Here is a 21661-nt window from a genome sequence, read left to right as displayed (position 1 = left end):
ATATCTTCCATATTTTCTTTTTTTTGATATGCTGTATGATTTTTTATTTACCTGCAGCTGTTTTAAGTGACGTCCTGTTATTAAAGGAAACCACGAGGAAGTTTAAAGTTTAGTAGAAAAAAGAGGAACAAAACTTCCTTTATTTTTTTTTACTAAGTATCTCTAACATTAAGAAAGCTGGAAAATGTTAGAAATTAAACAGAATGAAGTAATAGAAACTGAATAGATGAAAAAAATATTTTAAAAAACCCAAAACAAGTAAACAGCCATGATAAGCATATAACCTTCTAATTAATAAATAAATAAATATTAGAATATTGTTTTTAGAAGGTTTTGAAATGTCATTAGTGAAACACAACATGTCAGCACAGACTCGCGTCACAATTATTAGTATTACTTTTTGGCCCAGTCGCACATCATCGCTGGGGACTTACATGCTGTTAAGATGTGGTATAAATGCACGTCTAAAATAATACCTTGATTGTCCTCCTCATTATGAGCACTTTACATTATCTTTAATGATCGGAACCGACTTGGACCTGTGGATCATCGTGTCCCTGTTGGACCGGGAGTCTTTTCACGGGACGCCAACATGTAAACGCGCCGATGTTTTGTCGGGACAACGCCCACTTACCCGCCGTGAGACGTTTTTCTATATTGAGACGTGTATCTTACTCATAGACAATCTCTGATCTCTTTAAGCTCAGGGCTTTGTTGCGCCCCCTTCCAATCAGCCAATCAGCACCTGGATCTGGTCTGAAACGCCTACAAATCTTGCTAACTGTCCAATCAGGGAGCTCCTCCAGTCGGACGCCATTTTGTCAGTTTATAGCCGCGGTGGCTGGTCTCCTGCTGGCCGCTGGCTGGAACCTGTTGCTCCGTAGTTCCGTGTTGTGCAATGGACGGGTGAGTTATCCCATCGACTTACGTGTACACTCAAATTAAATTCAGTTTGTGGTTGTTTAACTTACATCTGAGGGAAAAAATCTAAATATGTCGCCGGATAATGTTTTTTCCAGACAGCTGCTGGTGCTCTTGTTGCAAACTTAGCTGTCGGTAAAGTTGTGTTTGTGGTAGTAACAGGAAGCTAAGCTAGCAAAGCTAGCTGCAGTGTTAGCCTCGGAACGGGCCATTCTCTGCGGGCTCCACACCTCACTCCATTAACACAACATGGCAGTTAATATGGCCTCATTTACCTCCGAAAACACATTTTCTTTAACATAAAACATTCAACGTTTAGATCTGATTGATAAATACGTTGTGGGAAGAATAACTAAGCAACGTTCATAACTTCAAGTCCAGCTTTACGATGTTCTCACGCCCACTGTGGTGTATTGTGCTGGAGAGTCGTTTGTAAAAGTTTAGATTGTGTTTAAACTGACGTAGCTTCGTGTGTTTAATGTGTGCCGAACTGACGGACGGTCCCGGATCATGTGTTCAAGGTGTTTCAGCCATGTTCTGAGAAGTTGGTTGTTATGAAGATTCGGAAGAGAACCTAAAAATTAGGGAATTAAATATTGAGTTCAGTTTTACTTGTTCGAAAACGAACAGTTAATGGTGCTTTTATTATCTGAAACTATATAATTCAGACTTCAGGCCTTAAATGAAGCAGATTTTAGGTCAACTTGAGTTTTTGGCGACATAGATTGTTTTTAATTTCTTTAAAAAAATGTTTTAATAATGTGATGTGTTTTACATTGTGGTGCTAAATTGAGGAGTGGCTCCAGTTGATTAGTTCAAGAGTCGTGGTCTAATATGTTTGCTGTTTTAAACATTATGAAGATTGCTTTAAAATTACCATTATTTTAAATGGAGATCTGCATAACGTTCTTCTTTGGCGAGAATGAATTGAAGTAAGTTGGTCTCAAATGTTATTAACTGGTGCAATTTAGATTACAGGCCCATTTCACGTTGAATCTAGCTGAAATTGAGTTAAAAGAATATTATAGTTGTTATTATAATTGTAATTGTGTAATTGTATCTGTCATTTAAAGACAGAACTGTGTCAAACAGAACTCCATTGTTGGCAAAGGGAGGAAACATGAGCCAAGCAGCAGTTTGTCCTGCAGCTGTTAAAGGTTAATGTTGATGATCAAACGTAAAATTAACAAGGACAAACTGCCATGTTAATGTTCCATTGATTACTGTGTGATTGACATATTTGTTGTTATTGAATCAGTAAGCATGTCTGCAGTTTGTTTTAGCACATCTGTGGAAATATTAATTGTGTTTAATGTGCTTTCCAACTATTAAATTGATAACTATCATGTTGCATGCAGTCAGGAGCTGGAGACGTTGAGACGATTGAGTTCCTGTTGTGAACATTTGTGCTTTGTCAGGGCTCATTCACGCCCTGAGGGGTCCTCTTCCAGCTGGTGCACTGTCTATACAGTCACAGCAGCTTCAGCCTGACCAGCCGGTTTTTCATTTGTTTGAAGTATTACACTGGTGTCGAAGACTTTCTGTCCAACTCTGTGCTTCATGGAGTCATTTTCACACGTGACACGTAGGCCTACATGTACAGACACTTTACTCATTTAAAAATGGAGACCCTGTCCAGTTGGTACACACTCAATGAATTAATTGCCAAATAATTACTCAACTGATTTAGTATTAATTTATTCATTTTAACCCTGACAGTGTTTTAGTCAGTGAACAGCAGGTCAGCTGAACCAGGAAAAAACGTGACATTTGTCCACACTGGATCAATGTCCACTGAAAAAAGCCACATATTAAATCCCTGCAGGTCCATCAAGAACATTTTTAGGAGAAGTTGGTTTATTCTTCTATCATTAAAAACTGCGCCTGCCCTCTCTGCCGTCACAGAACATGTTCTTGGTTTTTCTCACAGCTTTCAAGCGACTGTTTCTGATCATTGTCTGTTGATTTTTAACGAACAGTCCTGAGTTATCAGATGGACAGACCTGACTTTGCATCATACTGTTTATATCGAATCATGATTGTATTTAATGACTAGATGTAACTTTTTGGACTCTTACTTCCTGCTGTCATCATGATTTAAAAAAGGATATGCAAAAACAACACATAGAATATTTTTAAATATATATGTGTGTGTGTGTGTGTGTGTGTGTGTGTGTGTAATTTATCATGTCAAATCTCCTGATGATCAGTGATCTTTATAATCTGGTGATGTCAGGTCACATGAACATTATAAGTGTGGACAAGCGTTCCTAAATCTGAGAAGTGTTTGCAGGCTGTGTGAAGCAGACTGTTTTTACTTGTATTCACCATCGCAACAATAAAGACAGGAAGTTAAGGGACACAACAGGAAATAGAACAAATGAAAAGTGGATGAGCAGCATGCGGAGGATAACTGGTACCAAATGATTCAGTTTATGTTCCCATATGATGAATAAATGACCCGAAACACATTGTTTTTTTTCTACATATGATACGTTGGATAAGTTGTTGTACTTTCACTCCACCGTGTGTGTTTATGACTAGTAATAGGATACTTTACTGTTGTGGTCTTCTACCTGGGTAGATGATCTGAAGTAGCTTCCAGTCATAGATGTGTTTGTAAGGTGAAGCTCTTTGGACTGTTGGTCCGACTAAAGAACCAGTTTGAAGATGTTATGGTATCTGTGTTTATTATGGACATTTAAGATACTGAAAAATGTTCCTGAAAGTGTTTGTCAGCTTCAGCTCTGCTCCACCTGTCTGATGATGATGATGATGACGATGATGATGATGATGGGTCCAGTGTGGTTGTTGGTGGTCTCTGACCGTTTGATGGATGATGATACAGGAAGTGGGTGTGAGTCCTCAGCTGTGTCTGGATGGACAGAAATAGACGGGCTGTCAGGCATTCCTGTAGAGATCATCAGTTTAATGTGAAGTTCGACCTCCGTCTGCATCACTGACACTGATCTGTGTCTTCAGACCACTGATGGTGTTTATCAGCACATTTAAAGTTAAAGGAGAATTTAACTAGAGGTGCAACGATTGATTGATTAGTTGTCGGCAACAATTTTGATAATCAGTTATTCAGTTTAAAAAAGCAGACGTCTCCAGCCTCTGGTGTCGGCTCGTTAAATGTGAACATGTTCTGGTTTCTTTCCTCTCTGACAGTAAACTGAAGATATTTGCACTGTTCAACATTTTTCGACGTTTGAGAGACCAAACTAATCAATGAATACAGGAAATAATCATCAGATTAATCGTTAGCTGCAGCCCTAATTAGGACAGGAACCGATGGTGAAAACGTTTTTGTGTCTGAATCAGCTGGTGTCTCCTCTCTGCTGGGTTTCTTCTCCCTGCGCTCGTCTCCTCAGGCAGCATCTCTTTAACCTTTTTTTTGGCTTGTTGTTTTGAGTTTCTCTCCCTGCTGCTTCTAACACGCTGTCTTTTCTTCACAGCAGTGTCCACCAAGATATAACAGTTGGTACTAAGGTAGGCACCTCTGCTTCCTCCTCCTCCTCCTCCTCCTCCTCCTCCTCCTCCTCCTCCTCCTCCTCTGATTGGTTTGTTTTCTGCTGTGAGGCCGTTTGCTTTTCATTTGTGTCTGACAGGACGGACGTGCTGCCATCTGGGAACAATTGGGAGGTTTTCTCTGTAATCAGTGTTGAAGCCGCTCAGTGTTGTAAACTTTAGTCACATTCCACAACAAGACTGAGGATAATCAGATTAGTCAACAACAACACGCTCCTTACACTCTTAAAGGACCATTACACTGAATTCACATCATTTAGCCCGTTCAGAACAAATCCTGCCTCCTGGCTCATAAATCAGATTTTAGAAGCACACAGACGTTTGGTTTCACTTTATTTATGTGAAAATCAGAGTTGAAACGTAGAAACTCAATCTGTCAGCATTCACCCACCTTTAATTTCCTGTTTTAAAGTATCTGTTGGTGTTTGAAGGCTGTCTGTCACCGGAGATTAGAGGCAGCTGCTAAAATGCGCTTCACTATAGAAGTGAAACAATTAGTTGATTAATCAATTAGCAAACAAACGGAAAATCAATCAGCATGAATTAGATGATCGATTGGCTGTTAAAGTCATTTCTAAAGGAAACATTTAAACTTGTCTCTGATTTCAGCTTCTTAAACGTGAAGATTTTCTGTTTTTCTTTGTTTTCTCTGACAGTTAAAAAAAAAAAAGTCAACTGTGATGAAGTTTAACTTTAAAATTGATCCTGAACACTCCGCTCAAATAATTATTGTTATGGCCCAAATGATTATGGGAGTTCATTCAACAAACAAAAAATAAACTGGAGAAGCCATCTTGAAATAGTAAATTAATAATATGGCTGCAACAGTGCGATAACATCTTTTTCTCTGTTTTATGATATGTGCTATCACACAATTATTATCAGTAACAATGACCCTTTACAGATCAAAAGCAGAACGTTGTTTTGGTCGAACAAACACTTGACATGAAACTTGATATTAACCTGGAATGCATTAAAATTCAGTACGGTAAATAATAATTAATTTTCATACCACAGTGTACATTAAAACAGGTAAACAGCTGCAGATCTACTTAATAACTGTAGATTTATTTGTGTATTTACTTCTGACATCATTTAGTTGTATTAATGTTTATTTTACTGTACTTTCTGGCTCCTGTGTTGAATACGAGGTTCTTATATTGAACAGTGGGCGGACAGGTGGACACGGACAGGAGAAACTTTGGACTCACTATTATAGTTTATTGTATTAATCATCTGAAGACAATATTGGACTGGAGTTAGTTTGTCCTCCTCAGACATTTAGATGTGTTGGTTGAGGCATGTTGGTGTGGTGGCATCAGTACTGTTGATAACTGAAGCGTTGAGCTGGTTTTCGTTCAGCAGCACCGACACACAGAAACGGATCAGATCAGCTGCTGGAGCTGAACGCATCATTGATTAACTGATTAGTTGACAGAAATTTTCAACAGAAAATAAATGTTCAATTTGACTTTTCAATCAGAAACGCAAAGATTGATCTGATTGTAACATAAGATATGTTGACGACTGGTCGCTCCAAACAAAACATTAGAAGACAAGATACATTTTTAACGAGCCAAACGAATAGTCGAGAAATAATCTGCAGATTAATTAATCCAAATAATCATTGGTTGCAGCTCTGATCACCAACATTTTCATCTGTGTGTGAGATCATTTTCATATTTCAGTGAAGTGAAACCTTCTGCTGCCTGAGAGGAAGGAAAGTGATGATGATGATGATGATTTGGAAAGTAGTCAGCAGGAATTAAATATCTAACGTTTGTTGGTGAGTGGATAAAACATCCAAACCCCCCTCAGGTGTGTAGAACAGTTCATCCTTCTTATTTAAAATCAGTGTCATTTTAAATGAGGTTTGGTAGAGACTCTGGTGACATGTTGTGTTGGAGGAAACTCAGCAGGACTGTCAGGCGTTCACTTCCTGTAACAGAGTAATAGGCGCTCATTCACTGCTGTACGGCTGTGATGAGTCTCCTACAGGAACCAGTCTGACTGCTCAGGTGTTACTGGTTTTATTGTATTGATCAGCTAATCAGTTTGGTGGGTGTGGTCTTTGTGGATATGAGGTGTTTCACATTAAAAGTCTTCATGTAGTTGATTGAGCAGTATATTCTCCACAGAGGGCTTTTATTGTGAAAGGAGTATTTTAAACCATTTTCAGACATGAGTAATGTAACAGGAACACGAGCTCGTCCCCTCACAGTGAATCCACATCATCATGTTCTTACAGATGAATTCAGACGGTTTATAATCTGACAGATTAATCTCAGGACGTTTGGTTTGTTTCATTCCTGTTTTGCTGTAAAATGTTGTTCATCCAACAGTTGACGTTTTTATATACATATTGGCTCCCTGTATGTTGGTGTTAGCATGTTAGCATCAATCAGATTAGCAACAACATTTTCTCACTTCCTCCGTTGTCACAGGAAAGTTAGATTTGACAATGAGCTGATAAAGTAAGTGATGCACGATCCATATAACTGTTAATGAGCTCAGCTGACGCAGATAAGGTAACTGATGATTTCAAATTTTTGTATTTTAATAAGAAGTCCCTAACCTGTAGTTTATGCACACCTGAGGGTAAGAAAGACTCAGACGTGATGAATGATTTAATAATCCACAGAGTCTGAAAACAAAAAGCTTTAGAGTAATATTTCTGTGTGAGGTGTTGTCTGATCTCCCAGCAGCCTTTGCTCACATTCCTCTGCTCTCTTCTCAGTAATCATGTTTGGTATGTGTCCGGCAGCAGAGCGGTGACCACTGCTGCTGGTTTTAGGACAAAAACCACAATCTGAGCCAAAACCACATGAAGGCAGAGAGAGGCTGTGGTCTGAGAGCAGGAAGTGACGGGAGCAGGGGCTGCTCGGAGGAAGAGGAGGAGGAGGAGGAGGAGGAGTCCTTTTGATGATCACAGCTCTCCTGTTTCCTCCTCTGGCCTCAGGCGAGTCATCTGAAACCAGCTCGAACACCCAGACCGGCTCCTGCTAAAGGGACAGTTCATGCTTTTCTCCTGCACTCTGTTTAGATTCACACCCAGAAACAAAGTCACAGAAAAGACAAGAGATGAACTGATGTTTGGAGAAATGGATGTATTGTTCTGATGTTAGCACCTCATTATCAAAAACGCTGTAGTGAAAGAACAAGAACGCATTGACAGATTCACATGACTGTGTTGGCACAAACATTACAGTGTAGTGGAGAGCCTTCAGAGGGTGAGTCTGTACTAGCTTTTTTGCGGTGTGTTTATTGCACATGTTCAATTCATCGGTCGGCACTGGTCTGAGGTCAAGTGGTCACGGGTCTGAAGTCGGCACTGGTCTGAAGTCTGGTCAGCACGGGTCTGAGGTCTGGTCAGCACTGGTCTGAGGTCTGGTCGGCACTGGTCTGAGGTCAAGTGGTCACGGGTCTGAAGTCGGCACGGGTCTGAGGTCTGGTCAGCACCGGCCTGAGGTCGGGTCGGCACTGGTCTGAGGTCGGGTCAGCACCGGCCTGAGGTCGGGTCGGCACTGGTCTGAGGTCGAGTCTGACTAGATATTTTTGTAATGTTTGCTGGAAAGGTCATGCTGAAACAAACTACTCTCATTGTTAATCAATCTGTTTATTATTTTTTAATATTACTAAAATATCATAAAACATATTTGAATTGAAAATGTCTTTAAATGTCTCGTTTTGTTGAACCCATGGTCTAAAACATAAAGATATTAGGTTTACTGATAGAAAACAGAAAATGTGACAGTGGAGAGACTGAAACCACAGAATAACCAGAATAACCACAGAATAAACAGAATAATGATCTTTTTCAAGTATTTTGGGGAGTTTTAAGCTTTAATTAGAGACTTGAGAGTGACGATGACAGGAAGGGAAGGCAGAGAGACGATGAAGTCTCCAGCTGGACGTTTGGTGTTTTTTATTCTTAGAAAGTAACCAGAACAATGAATCGATCATCGAAATCTGTATCAATTCATTTGATTTGTCTTTTGACGATCAACATATAAATGGATGAAAAGTCTCAGCTCAGGCAGCAGCAGACTGAGGACACACAGTCAGACAGTAGTGATGAAGGAGCCAGAAGAACAGAGCAGAACCTCAGTAATGATGTTAGCAGTTCTGTTAAACCAACATGTCTGACTGTCGGTGGGTGTTTTGTCCTCCTCCTCAGCCTGAGGCCGCGGCGGGTCGGTCAGCAGCTGTCAGGCAGACAGCAGGTACAGATCCACAGGGAGCAGAGCTGGACTCAGGTTTCTGCTCTATTATTCATGTGAGGAGCAGTAAGAACATCTGAGCTCCTTTTGTTCTGATTAAAACCTGCTCAGGTTCCTCTGACAGGAACTGTGGCAGCTTCTAAAACACACCAGTCAGACACAACATTAAAGCACTGACCAGTGAATATTATTGATCATCTTGTAACGATCTGATGTTCTGCTGGGAAATGTTGGGTCCTGATATTCATGTAGATGTCACTGACAGTTTAACTGCAACACCTCAGAACCTGCTCAGGAATGATCTGAGCAGCGTGTCAAAGAGCTCAAGGCGCCGACTCCAAATTCTCCAGATCCCAATCATATCGAGCATTCGTGGGACGTGCCGGAACAAGTCCGATCCACGGAGGCTCTCACTGTGGATCGGGCTCAACTCTGACCCATGGAGACATGAACACAGGACCTCGGGGGGAGTCCTGTGATGTCAGGCACCAGGGTGTTGGTGGTACCTTTGGGTCCTGTGGGTTGTGAGGTGGGGCCTCCGTGGATCGGACTTGTTCAGGCATGTCCCATGAATGCTCGATATGATTGGGATCTGGGAACTTTGGAGACCAGGTCGGCACCTTAAGCTTCTCCAATTTTTAATTTTGTTACTAAAAACATGTGGCCCCACTTTGGACCGCCCCGCTCTGAGGGATCTGTATAGCGTCCTTTGTTTTTACATCAGCTGATATATTCTCACTGGATTTTTACATTCAGATTTAGTTTATTAACGAGCCTGAGCGACATGTTGGTTGGCCTGTCACAGATATGTCTCGTGTAGTGGCGTTTATGTTGTCTGATGTGCACCGCGATGAACAAGAACGAGATGCTCTGTGTGAGTTTCACTGCACTGATGTTGTTGTAGACAGTAAGGTTTATAGTTGAACTGTAACATGTCCTGCCTCTGCTACAAGTCTTTGTCACAAGTCGAGCCACAACAATTCATTGATAAATCAGTCCAAAGAAAAGTAGTTGCCAACTAATTTAATAATCGATTCATTGTTTCAGTCATGTTTCAAACACACATCGTCTGGTTCCAGCTTGTTAAATGTGAAGATGTGCTGCTTTTCTTCACGTGTCTGACAGTTAACGAGTCTTCGGACAAAAGAAGACGTTTGAAGACGTCACTTTGCTCTCTGACAAACTGTCATGAACATTTTTCACAAGTTTTGTGATTATACACAATGAGAGTAATCATCAGACTAATTGATAATAGAGATAATAGTTCTCGTTCTTGTCACAGCTGTTTGATAACCGCATTTGATTGATCTTTACAAGAACTGTTCCTGCATCAGCCTCCAGAGTTTCCATCAGCTCAGGTTAGCACAGCAACTCGTGTGGGAACAAACAGCGTTCATCTGGTACAGAAGAGATGCTTCGATCTGATCTCCGTCTTCAGTGATTGAACAGGTCGACACAAACATTAATACCATTAATTAATAAAAGTTCTGTCTGAGCTTCTGTGGACGTGTTCAGCTCTGTGTTCTGACGTGGAGTGTGAAATGTTTCTGACAGGCAGATGAGCTGTGCAGCTCCTCTGTTCGCTCTGTATGAATCTGCAGTGTGTTGAATGAGACTCGGCCTGTTTGTCTACATCTGGTTTTCATTGAGCTCCACAGCACAGGAATTCACCCCCGGCTGCCTGCTGGGCTCTGGGGGGGGGGCACACTGATCATGCGGCTTTCAGGCTGGAGCTCATGTCAGACCTGATGTTCACTGTGTTTAGCTTTTATCATAAAGGACAGGTCCACCATGATTTACCTGTTGTTATAACTCTGTGAGGTCATTCTGTGTTTCAGGTGAAGTCAGTGAAAGGTCTCTGTAGCGCCATCTGGTGGCAGCAACATTAGCTGCATGCGATGTGTTCGGGAGGCTGCCTCATGTTTTCACTGTTAACTGATTCAGCTTGTTTCAGTTGATTCAGTTTTGATAATCTTTTCATGTTGAGTCGAATTCTGAACTGTTACTGATACAAAACCATCAAAAAACTTTCTGGTTCTGGTTCTAGCTTCTGAAATGTGAAAGCTTCCTCCTTCTGTTTGTCTCACATGATTACAAGTTAAATATATATATATATATATATTGTGTGTGTGTGTGTGTGTGTGTGTGTGTGTCTGAACAGCCTGTTAATTGACTGACTGTTTTCTGTGTTTCAGAGAGGATCTGACGAGCTTTTCTCCAGCGTCTCAAACGGCCCGTATATCATGAGCACCACAGGTCAGATGCATTATTCTGTATTTTAAATAGAGGTGCAACAATTGATCGGTTTGTTGTCAACTATTAAATTAATTGGCAACTATTTTGATAATCAGTTCATCATTTTTGAGTCATTGTCTAAAAGAAAAACTGTCTTCGTTCTCTGCTGTCAGCTTGTTAATTGGTTTCTTTCCTCCTCTGTGACAGTAAACTGAATGTCTTTGTGTTTGGGCAGATTAATCAACAAAGAGAATACTTTGTAGAATTATTTAACGTATCTTCAGTCATTAGAGAAGAAAAACGACATGATTTTGTGGTCTGCGTCCAGTGACAGTCCAGCTCACCTGCAGAGCTGTATGTATTTCACCACTGCCTGTATCTCAAGAGTTTAACAAACTGGACCAAACAGTAAAGTCGTGAATATCACGGAGAGTTACTGGTGAAACTCTGGTTTCGGTCTCTTCACATGCTGCTGTGTTGTTTCCTGTCCTCTGTAGCCAATGGCAACGACAGTAAGAAGTTCAAAGGTGACATAAGAGGTCCCGGTGTGCCTTCCAGGGTCCTCCACATCCGCAAGCTTCCCAGCGACATCGCAGAGACCGAGGTGATCACCCTCGGGCTGCCCTTCGGAGACGTCACCAACCTGCTGATGCTCAAAGCCAAGAACCAGGTGGAGCATTGTGACTGAGGATGGAGTATTTCCACACTGTTGCAGTGATACTTTTACTAAAGTTAACTGTCCCGTTTGTCCCGTCAGGCCTTCTTAGAGATGAACTCAGAGGAAGCAGCTCAGAACATGGTGGGTTATTACTCCACAGTGACGCCCGTCATCAGGAACCACCCTGTCTACGTCCAGTTCTCCAACCACAAGGAGCTCAAGACCGACAACTCCCCCAACCAGGAGGTACGCCCCATTCACTTCTGTTAGCAGCTGTTAGCATCTGTACGGTAGTCACTGTCAGCTTGTGTTCATCCTCTGTCCCTCCTCCCTCTTCCAGAGGGCCCAGGCAGCTCTTCGGGCCCTCAGTACATCTCATGTGGACACGGCTGTGGCGGCCCCGAGCTCGGTGCTGAGGGTGGTGGTGGAAAACCTGGTGTACCCCGTCTCCTTGGACGCCCTCTGCCAGGTAACATGACATGACACACACAAGACATAAATACTTGTTTGGTGTCTGTTAACCTGCCAGAGTCAGCAGCAGCTGTTTGTGAACACGCCGTCTGTTTGAACTGATCCAACCATTGAACCAGTACAAATCACCAGACTCCCTTAACAAATGTAGTGATTTTAAGAGTTGTTGAGTTAAAACAAACTTTATAACTTGGTGAAACTCTGTCTTTGACAGACTCTGAATCATTGTCTCCTTCTTGTAAATTCAGCATTAAATGAAAACAGTAAGTTGTGTGTTTCCTTGTAAAAAGTGTCAGTTTGTGGCAGCATGGCTGCACCAGCCTGTCTGCTTCTGTGTCTACAGTGCTAAAGTCTGACCTGCCAACATTTAGCAGCTGTTTGAACACACTGTTTACACTGATTTCACCATTTACACTCAATTTATGAAAGAAGAAACATTTTATTGATCTAAACATGTCACATTTTACAGATACACTAAACAGTAACCAGTATAGGCGACTTCTTTGTCCCCAGACTCCCTTAACAAATGTGTCAGTTTAGTGAGTTGATGAGTTGGAGACACTTTATAAACTGTGTGAAACTCTGTCTCTGACTGATGCTGACTTATTTGTTGCTTCTTGTAAATTCAGCAAATGTTCTACATGAACTTTTTTGTGTAATACCAGCTCTGAAATGGCTGTCAGTTCCATGTGTGTGACAGAAGTGAGCTTCAAGCTGATAAGCAGCCCAAAAACTAGCCGTCCATCAGTAGGTTGGCTAGCTAATGTTAGCATAGCAGGTCACAGTATGCTCTGAGCTGCTGTGATGTTTGTGTCTCTAGAGAAAGACAAGAATAGGTTTGTCTGATCACTCGAGCTCCTGTTTGGTCCTCAGATCTTCTCAAAGTTTGGCACGGTGCTGAGGATCATCGTCTTCACTAAGAACAGTCAGTTCCAGGCTCTGCTTCAGTATCCGGACGGAGCGTCTGCTCAGGCAGCTAAACTGGTGAGCATCAAGTCTAACATGAGACAGAAAACATGTTTTAAAAAGCCTTCAGGTGGTTGAGAGCTGTCTTTCTCTGTGTTAATCTGCGGGTGTGTTTCAGTCTCTGGACGGACAGAACATCTATAACGGCTGCTGCACCCTGAGGATCAGCTTCTCTAAACTCACCAGCCTCAATGTCAAATACAACAACGAGAAGAGCCGCGACTTCACCAGACCTGACCTGCCCTCTGGAGACAGCCAGCCCACCATGGAGCACCCAGCCATGGCTACAGCCTTCAGTAAGGCCCCCACACAGGTGTTACACACCAAAACCATTAGTGTAAATCAGGAGGCAGAGAGCAGAGATGTACTGTTGTCATACACATACTTTAAACAGAGGGCGCGAAAATTAGTGTAAAACAGTCTGTGATGGAAGGCAGAACAGTTTCTGAAAGAATAAGGTATGAAAATCAATCACACCAGAGTCATCATGACGCATGAACTCTCCAGAAAAGCAGCAGTTTACTCTTTAATGTGCAGTAAATGTGACGCTACATGATGAGGTCAGATTGATGACAGCTCTCCTCAAGATCAGCAGAGGAGGTAAAGAAATGTACGGATACTGTGGAGAGTCTGGTGGACGACAGGTTGACACGCTGTCAAACGTGCAGGTGTTATGATTAATGTCACTGTGTTTGTTCTCTGCAGCTCCAGGTATCATCTCAGCAGCTCCGTACGGAGGAGCCACTCACGCCTTCCCACCTGCCTTCACTATCCAACCTGCAGGTGAGTCTCACCTGCACAGATCCAGTCACGCAGCTGCAGGTGGAACGACCAATCAGTGGACTCCAAATTAATTACATCATTCTGATGTCATCATATTTACAAATCACGATGGGAGCTCCTAACGTACATTATAACATTATCCTGATAAATCGGAATAATATTCATTAAATCAGTCACAGTAATTACACGACATATACTTTTTAAATATTAATTTGACAAATATAATCAAAATACAGCAAACAATTTACCAAATTTAGATAAACAACATTTAGGAACAAGTTTATATAAAGAATGATGTCACACTGTTGGAAAACATTTCTACAAGTTAAAAATCATTCCACATCTAATCAATAACTGTAATAGATGATCAGTGATCCTCATTAAGAGTCATGTCATATTCATAATAAGAGCAGATGTGCTCTGAGAGCACAGATGACTCCTCTGTGAGGTTAAAGATCCAGATAATCCAGATCAGAGTTTAATCAGGTGGATTAATCCTGACAGGATCACAGTCTGATGATTGTCTTCATTAGTGTCATTAGACGTCTCGTGCAGTCTTTGGATCATTGTTCACTCGTCTCACCTCTCCCAGTGTCCTTCCCCTATCCAGGCCTGACGGTCCCCGCTCTGCCCGGAGGCCTGGCCTCTCTGTCCCTCCCCGGGGCCACTAGGCTGGGATTCCCCCCCCTCCCTGCTGGAGTCTGTGTCCTGCTGATCAGTAACCTCAACCCTGAGGTGAGTCCTTCGCTCTGGATCTGTCCGACTCTGCATCTTCCCCGTTATCATCATCATTGTCATCCTGAAACGTATCGATCAAAGTTTTGTCACAGTCGTCCTGCAGGACGTGTTTTAAAGGAACAGTTCACCCTAAGATGTAAATTCAGAAGTTTCATAGTCCACAGAACTAAAAAAACATTATTTATATTCCGACGTGCCGTCAAGCTCGTGTTAATACTTCAGACGGAGTGAGCTTTTACACTTTTACTCTTTTGTTGCAGCTACAGTGAAGATTTGATGTTTCTTTGGTTGTTTCTCTGTTTTAAATCATCTCCAGCTGCTTCAGCTGTTCAGCAGAATGCTGCAACTCTGTTTTACTGTGAAGCTGCAGAAATGTTCTGTGGACGACGAGACACGAGAGGAGATGATGACTGGGTTTACATGTTTCAATGATCTATTTGTTTCCCTGTTGTGTTTTTTATGTTTGATTTGTTTTTGCGACGTGTGTTTATGCCGACGTGTGTCGGCATAATGTTGATCCTCACTCTAGAGACAATATATGATTATATATTTCCCTGCTACACTTGGAAGTATAGATAAAGTTTGGTATCAGGTTTGTGAGGACAGTTTGACACATGTCAACATCAGCAGCAGCTGGTCACCTGGTCACCTGGTCACCTGGTCACTCCTCCACAGAGGCTGAACTCAGGGGATGTTTAAGGACAATTCAGGATTTTATTTCGTCACAAACATGATGTGTTGTGACGGAGACGTCTCTGTCGTCCATCAAATCATCTGATGTCAAACTGTCTTCATGAACCTCTTACATCATCAACATTACAACCAATCAGAGAGGCCAGAGGCCACAGGTGGATGTAAACCTCCATGGTTCACATCCTCCCGTCAAATCAGACCTGCTCTCAATAAATCACACCTGTGTGATGTCACAAGAACATTTTCCTGTCCTGCATTCTGATTGGCTGTTAGTCTCTGATGTCAGATGTTTTGTTCTCACTGATGTTTTAAACCTGTTGTCACTTCCTGTGATGTTTAAATGCCTTCACATTAAAATCTGTTGTCATGAGACTCCACACACACACACACACACACACACACACACACACACACACACACACACACACACACACACACACACACACCTGTCGAGTCATGTGTGAACATGTTATCTGACCCCTCCTCTCCAAAGGTAATTAACCTTCTGATTGACCCTTCACCTGTCTTTTTTTCCCCTTTTTAATTTGTTGCCATGGAAACGCCTTGGACCCTCCACCTGTCCTGCCCTCCCACCTTTACCTGTCCTGTCCCTCCGCTGCCTTCTCTACTGTCTTTAAAGAGAGTTACGCCCCACTGCCTCTTTATTCTCTTCGGTATGTTGTCACTAGCTTCTTATTTTGAATATCAGTACCACCTGTTTGTTCTGATTTTGTTTTCCTCTTTTTCATTTGATTTTTAATGAAAGAACAAATGAGTGTCTGCTGGTTTTGTCAGATTTTTTTTGCGTGTTGATTTGAGTTTAATCACAATATCTGCAGCTTTTGCTTTGTGTTTTTAGATGGAGTCAAAAAGTCACGTCAGGTGTGTTGAGACAGGTGAACAGTCCTGTAACACACCAACAGACAAACGCCACCAGAGTATCAACTGGTGACAAAGTGAAAGAATATATAGATGTATATAAAAATGTGTTTTACATGCTGAACAGATGAAAAGGTGAATCATGAATAAGAATGAATACAATAGTTGTGAAAGGAGAAATAAGTTGGTCAGTTAACAGAAGAGATCTTTAAATCTTTCTCATGATAATGAAATGAAGAAACCAGGTTTTTATTGGTTATCAAGATGAAAATCAGTTTATTTAATCACTGCACCTGCCTGAACATCTTTAAAGGTTCAGTTCACACAAATCACAGAGAAGCTCTCCTCTCAGTGCCTCCACCCGAGCACAGTGGAGCTGTTTGGTTTGTGTTGCTCACAGCTTTGATCTCTGAGGTTCCCTCTTCTGGCCTGGGTCAGGTTTTGATTCTGGTAGCTGGTTCTGTTTTAAATCTCGATCCAGGATGATCCGGTTCCTGGCTCACAAAACTCTGGAGCAACAAATGTGAATCTTTTATCCCTCCTCTTTTTAAAGCAATGTGCAAAAGCTTCATGTAGCAGCTCCCAGGCCGATGATTATCATCTTACAGATCAATAACTGAAGCTGATCACCTTCAGTTACTGATCTGCTAAAGTCAGATCAAGTGTAAAAGTCAGTCGGCTCCAGCTGTTCTCTCAGTTTGTCTCAAACAGATGTAATCAACATTTCAGCGTCATTCATTTGACAAACACTGAACTGTGGGTTCTGTTGGTTCTGACTTCTGTCACCAGATGATACTCAATAGACTAAATGAGGGAATGTTTTGTAATAAAAGTTGTCGAACCTCAGTTTGATTTGGACTTTTCAGTGTTGTGAGCAGCACAAACTAAACTCCAGTGAGCTCTGTAGCGTCCTGGTGGAGGCGCTTGTTCCAGTTTCCTCAGTGATGAAACCTGACGGTGACTTTTTCTGTCTAAGCTGCATTTCTTGTGTTTCATATTGTTTCAGTAAACTTGAGATTTTGAGTTTGCATGCTGGGTTTCTTTCAGTTTGCATGTTGTCAGTGCTGAATCAGCTGCTCTTTGTTTTTGTTTTGAAGTCAACACTCCCATAATTCAAAGCTCCTACATGGTGTTAATCTGCCATTTTAATTTTCTCTGACCCTTACCCTTAATTTCCTCACTGCATTTCCTGCGTATAACATTCAGAGATTCCCACCTTCTAAATTAAATTCATAAATGAAATTTGCAGCTCACCGCTGCTGCTCCCTTCACCTCCACATTTTACATGCAGCACTTTGACAGAGTGTCTCTGTTGTTGCATCAAAGTGAGTCTATGGAAATCTCCCCAGATACATTTAATTTGAGCGTTAGACTAAGGGTCAGTGTGTTGGCAGGCTGCAGTCAGTTTCATACACAGCTCTCTGTAGGATTCAACAGCTTTATGTCTGTGTGACTTCTCTCTGTAACAACAGTTTAACCTTTTCTTTCTGTCTGACTGTGTTAAGGTGTTTATGGCGACGTGATGAGAGTGAAGATTCTGTTCAACAAGAAGGAGAACGCTCTGGTTCAGATGTCTGACAGCACACAGGCTCAGCTAGGTAACCTCCTGCACATGCTCAGTAGGCTCCTCTGGTCCTCAGTCTGCCCATAAACAAAGGAGGATGAAAAAGCTTGCTGGAAAAATACCACATTAAACAATATCAACTAAATGTTCCTACATATCACAGGAGAAGAAATAATGAATGAAATAGATACTTGAATGATGGAGTCTGTAAGTTGAGCAGCGTTCTTCACCTGTCTGGTTTGCAGCTATGAGCCACCTGAGCGGCCAGCAGCTGCATGGGAAGTCTCTGCGTATCACGCTGTCCAAACACACCAGCGTCCAGCTTCCCCGCGAAGGCCACGAGGACCAGGGCCTGACCAAAGACTACAGCAACTCCCCCCTGCACCGCTTCAAGAAGCCCGGCTCCAAAAACTACAGCAACATCTTCCCACCTTCTGCCACTTTACACCTCTCCAACATCCCGTAAGTCCTCCGACTGCAGGAGCATCAACACCACCTGACTGTAGTCCAAACTGTGAAACACGTCATACAGCAGACTACAACAACCAGCAGCGTTCCTCAGATCAGAGGAACAATGTGTAGTTTAACGTTACCTTCAATGCTTTTATCTTTGTGTTTGTAGCCCGTCTGTGGTTGAGGACGACCTCAAGATGTTGTTTTCCAGCTCAGGAGCCGTCGTCAAGGCCTTCAAGTTCTTCCAGTGAGTCGTCTGTTTGCTGTCTCTGCCCTCAAAGCTCCAATGATGCATACCTCACTCATTCCTCTGCCTTGTTCTGAAGCTGAAGATCCTTTTCTTTGTTCTCGTCCTGTGGTTGTCCCATCCTGAACCTTTGTTGTTGCTCTGAAACTTTATTCTTGTCCCTTAGCCTTCGTTCTTAAACACCAGTTCTTACTGTTTGACCAAGTTCAGGTGCACCGACACCCTGACTTTCCCTGAAGTCCCTGTCCTCGTCTCACCATAAAGCCATTTCCTCGTCCTGAAGCATTTGTCCAAGTCCCAAATCCCCCAAGCCTCCCTGTCCTCGCTCTGAGGTCTGTGTCCTCGCTCTGAGGTCTGTGTCCTCGCCCTGAGGTCTGTGTCCTCGCTCTGAGGTCTGTGTCCTCGCTCTGAGGTCTGTGTCCTCGCCCTGAGGTCTGTGTCCTCGCTCTGAGGTCTGTGTCCTCGCCCTGAGGTCTGTGTCCTCGCCCTGAGGTCTGTGTCCTCGCCCTGAGGTCTGTGTCCTCGCCCTGAGGTCTGTGTCCTCGCTCTGAGGTCTGTGTCCTCGCCCTGAGGTCTGTGTCCTCGCTCTGAGGTCTGTGTCCTCGCCCTGAGGTCTGTGTCCTCGCCCTGAGGTCTGTGTCCTCGCTCTGAGGTCTGTGTCCTCGCCCTGAGGTCTGTGTCCTCGCCCTGAGGTCTGTGTCCTCAAAAGCCTGAGTTCTTCATCCTTGCCCTTACGTTTAGGACTTTGCCATTTGTCCCATCCTAAACCCTTGTAGGTTTTGTATTTGTCCCAAAGCCTTCGTCCTTACCCCAGAGGCTGTGTGCCTCCCCCCTCCCCTTCACCATGTTTAATCATGTGACCATGTACTTCCTGTATAGAGTCTGACGGCCTCCTGTTGGTTTCTCCTTTAGGAAGGACCATAAGATGGCTCTGATACAGATGGGCTCAGTGGAGGAGGCCATCGAGTGCCTCATCGAGTTCCACAACCACGACCTGGGAGAGAACCACCACCTGAGAGTCTCCTTCTCCAAGTCCTCCATCTGAGCCTCAGACTCCGCCATCTGAATCCTACGAGAGCGGACTGGATGGTGTCCACTACACTCCGATCATTCCAACGCATGTCTGCAGAAACCACCGTGAAGTCTGGTGTGACATTAAATTATTTTTTTAAAGCTCATTTTTAGGTTCTTTGCCTTCAAAGAGGATTAGTTCTGAGATAATTGGAGGAAGTCAGAATTCTGCATTTAATCTCAGAAGTCGGGGATAAAGTCGGTATTCTGACATATATTCTCAGATTATAGTCAGAATCCAGATTGTAATGGTGTTCATATATTTGTGTCCTTGTTATGAAGTTGATATCTTTTAGCCACTCTTGCCTTTTGACTTTAATCCCAGAGTCCAGGGACAGCCTTCTAAATTCCTCCTGAACTTCTGACTTTATTAACTCAGAATTATTTCTTAAATTCCCAAATGTTTGTTTTCCTGTGAGTCCCCTCTGAAGTAACACCGGGTCTTTAAGTATCGGCTCTGACAACATTTGGATTTACACTGGCACTGTCAGATATTAGTCCGGGCCTCGTTAAGAAAGGCTTGGTTTGGCCTTTAGATCCCTGTGCCTTATTCCTGGAGTCAGCACGACTGACATGTTAAAACATCTCCCATCATGCCTCTGTAAATTAGCAAAGAGCAGGTTTACAGTTGATAAGTTTACTGTTGATGAGATGTATTACAGATATATCCATATTTTCTGTGTATTTTATTGGTGTTGTTCCTCGGTTAGTGTTTTGTACTGCTGGTTACTGTAGCGTCGAACATGTGAACTGGTTCTGTTGTAGCGGGTGTGCTGGGTCTTTAGTCGTAGATGAAATTCTCTTTTTATCTATTCCTTTTTGATTTCTTTATTTCCATGTATGCAATCACGTTTTATTCAAATCAAATATTGTAGCAATATTTTAATCATTCCTGAACTTTTATTTGTGGTGTTTTTTGGTGTCTCGGTGAGCTCGGCGGTTCTTCTCGCCGCTCCGCTGCCTTTTACAATCCGCAGACGATTGTTGTTCTGTTTGTCATGTTCTGCTGGATTTGTGAATCCAGACGTTGCTCGCGTCGCTTCTCTGAACGGTTTTATTTATAAGTTTGTGATCCACTACAGCTGAAACCAAAAACGGCCTTCTAGATGCAAACCAATCCGCCTGCCTCAGGTTTCTGGTTTTAAGGACTAAAACAACAAAAATACGGTGAACTGGTTTAGACGTTGTTGGTGTTTTCCTGTGGGAATGTCTTTATTACTTTCTCGACCGCTTCACTGGATTAAGCCCACCGGTGTGACTTCAGTCTCTATTGCAAAACCAGATGTAATGTGGAGTGCCTTCAGCGCAGCGCTGAGTCGTACATCAGGTATTAATTCCTCTTAATTCTGAGACGAAAGTTTGACGGAGGAGAAGCCGTCAGAAACGTTCTGAAACCAGAAGACGCTGGTTTGGTTTATCTGTGTGTCTTAATATTATTACGCCGACATTCCAGCCGCTCAGACGTCCACCTGAACTTTCCTCTGAAGGAGCTGCTGGGGGTTTTACAGCCGTGGTGCATTCAAGACACCTGGGAGGTTTTGAAACTAGACGGAAAGATAAAATGTACTCTGCTGTTTCCCAGTCCAGGCTCAGCAAACAGAAGTCCTGTCTCAGTCCAGAGCGTCTGAAGGTCGACCGCCTCCTCCCTGAACTTAAAGTCTCTTAAACACGGTGTGATTCTGGTCGGTTGTGGATCAAAGTTAAGCAGCGTTAGAGAAACATGGTGACGTCTCTGGTTCTGGTCTGAGAGCTCACTGGTGTCCACCAGCGGTCGGTTTAGACTTTTAGAGACCAAAGACGGCCTTTGTCACAAATTGACTGCTGCTGTGAGACGCGTCTACCAACCAACCAGCCAATCGGAGCGCAGCAGGAGATGATGCAGAGTGGATGACCTCATACTTACAGATTAACTTCATCCACTGTAAACACCTTTGTTTTAAATAAAGAGCTCTTTGTCCGGAGCTGCTGATGTTTCTCTGCCAGCTTATATTTTTATTTCTGCCCAAATTCTTTCTGTCTATAAAATCTTCACACGTCACTTCAGAAGGATTCAGTCAGATTTTAATTAAAAAGGCAAATGTTCATTTTAGATCTGTGATAAATGACTCTGGTCTTCTGCATGTTGGGGGTGTCTTCATCGCCTGAAGTGGACCAATGAAAAAGCTCCTGCTGGATGTAAATATTAAATATTTATTTTCATTTCAGAAGTTTATTTTGTGTCTGTCAGCAGA

The 21661-nt window shown here is 42.6% G+C and overlaps 1 protein-coding gene across 6 annotated transcripts; it reads left to right on the top strand.

The window, feature by feature from the left end:
- Positions 1-821: 821 nt before the first annotated feature.
- ptbp1b (polypyrimidine tract binding protein 1b) lies at positions 822-21412 on the top strand. 6 transcript variants are annotated; one of them, XM_073476047.1, is made up of 15 exons: positions 830-906; positions 4380-4413; positions 10868-10928; positions 11405-11577; positions 11665-11811; positions 11906-12034; positions 12910-13020; positions 13121-13298; positions 13708-13785; positions 14396-14520; positions 15857-15890; positions 17601-17693; positions 17905-18121; positions 18282-18359; positions 19272-21412. In XM_073476047.1, the coding sequence occupies exons 1-15, from the start codon at positions 899-901 to the stop codon at positions 19402-19404; spliced, it is 1599 nt and encodes a 532-aa protein (XP_073332148.1). In that variant the 5' UTR covers positions 830-898; the 3' UTR covers positions 19405-21412. The 6 variants fall into 6 exon arrangements, with proteins under 6 accessions (XP_073332151.1, XP_073332148.1, XP_073332146.1 ...); XM_073476045.1 differs by having other exon boundaries at positions 831-906; positions 14378-14520; XM_073476046.1 differs by having other exon boundaries at positions 884-906; positions 4383-4413; positions 14378-14520.
- Positions 21413-21661: the final 249 nt, after the last annotated feature.

The sequence above is a fragment of the Pagrus major genome, chromosome 11 (assembly GCF_040436345.1).
Source record: "Pagrus major chromosome 11, Pma_NU_1.0".
Lineage (NCBI taxonomy): Eukaryota > Metazoa > Chordata > Actinopteri > Spariformes > Sparidae > Pagrus > Pagrus major.
The sequence above is the reverse complement of the archived record's forward strand: the minus strand, read 5'-3'. Positions and strand labels throughout refer to the sequence as shown.

Excerpts from the sequence above, each read along its gene's own strand:
- ptbp1b (XM_073476045.1), top strand. Across the intron at positions 11,812-11,905 it reads ACAACTCCCCCAACCAGGAG|AGGGCCCAGGCAGCTCTTCG; the intron begins GTACGCCCCATT and ends TCCCTCTTCCAG. Across the intron at positions 12,035-12,909 it reads CCTTGGACGCCCTCTGCCAG|ATCTTCTCAAAGTTTGGCAC; the intron begins GTAACATGACAT and ends TTTGGTCCTCAG.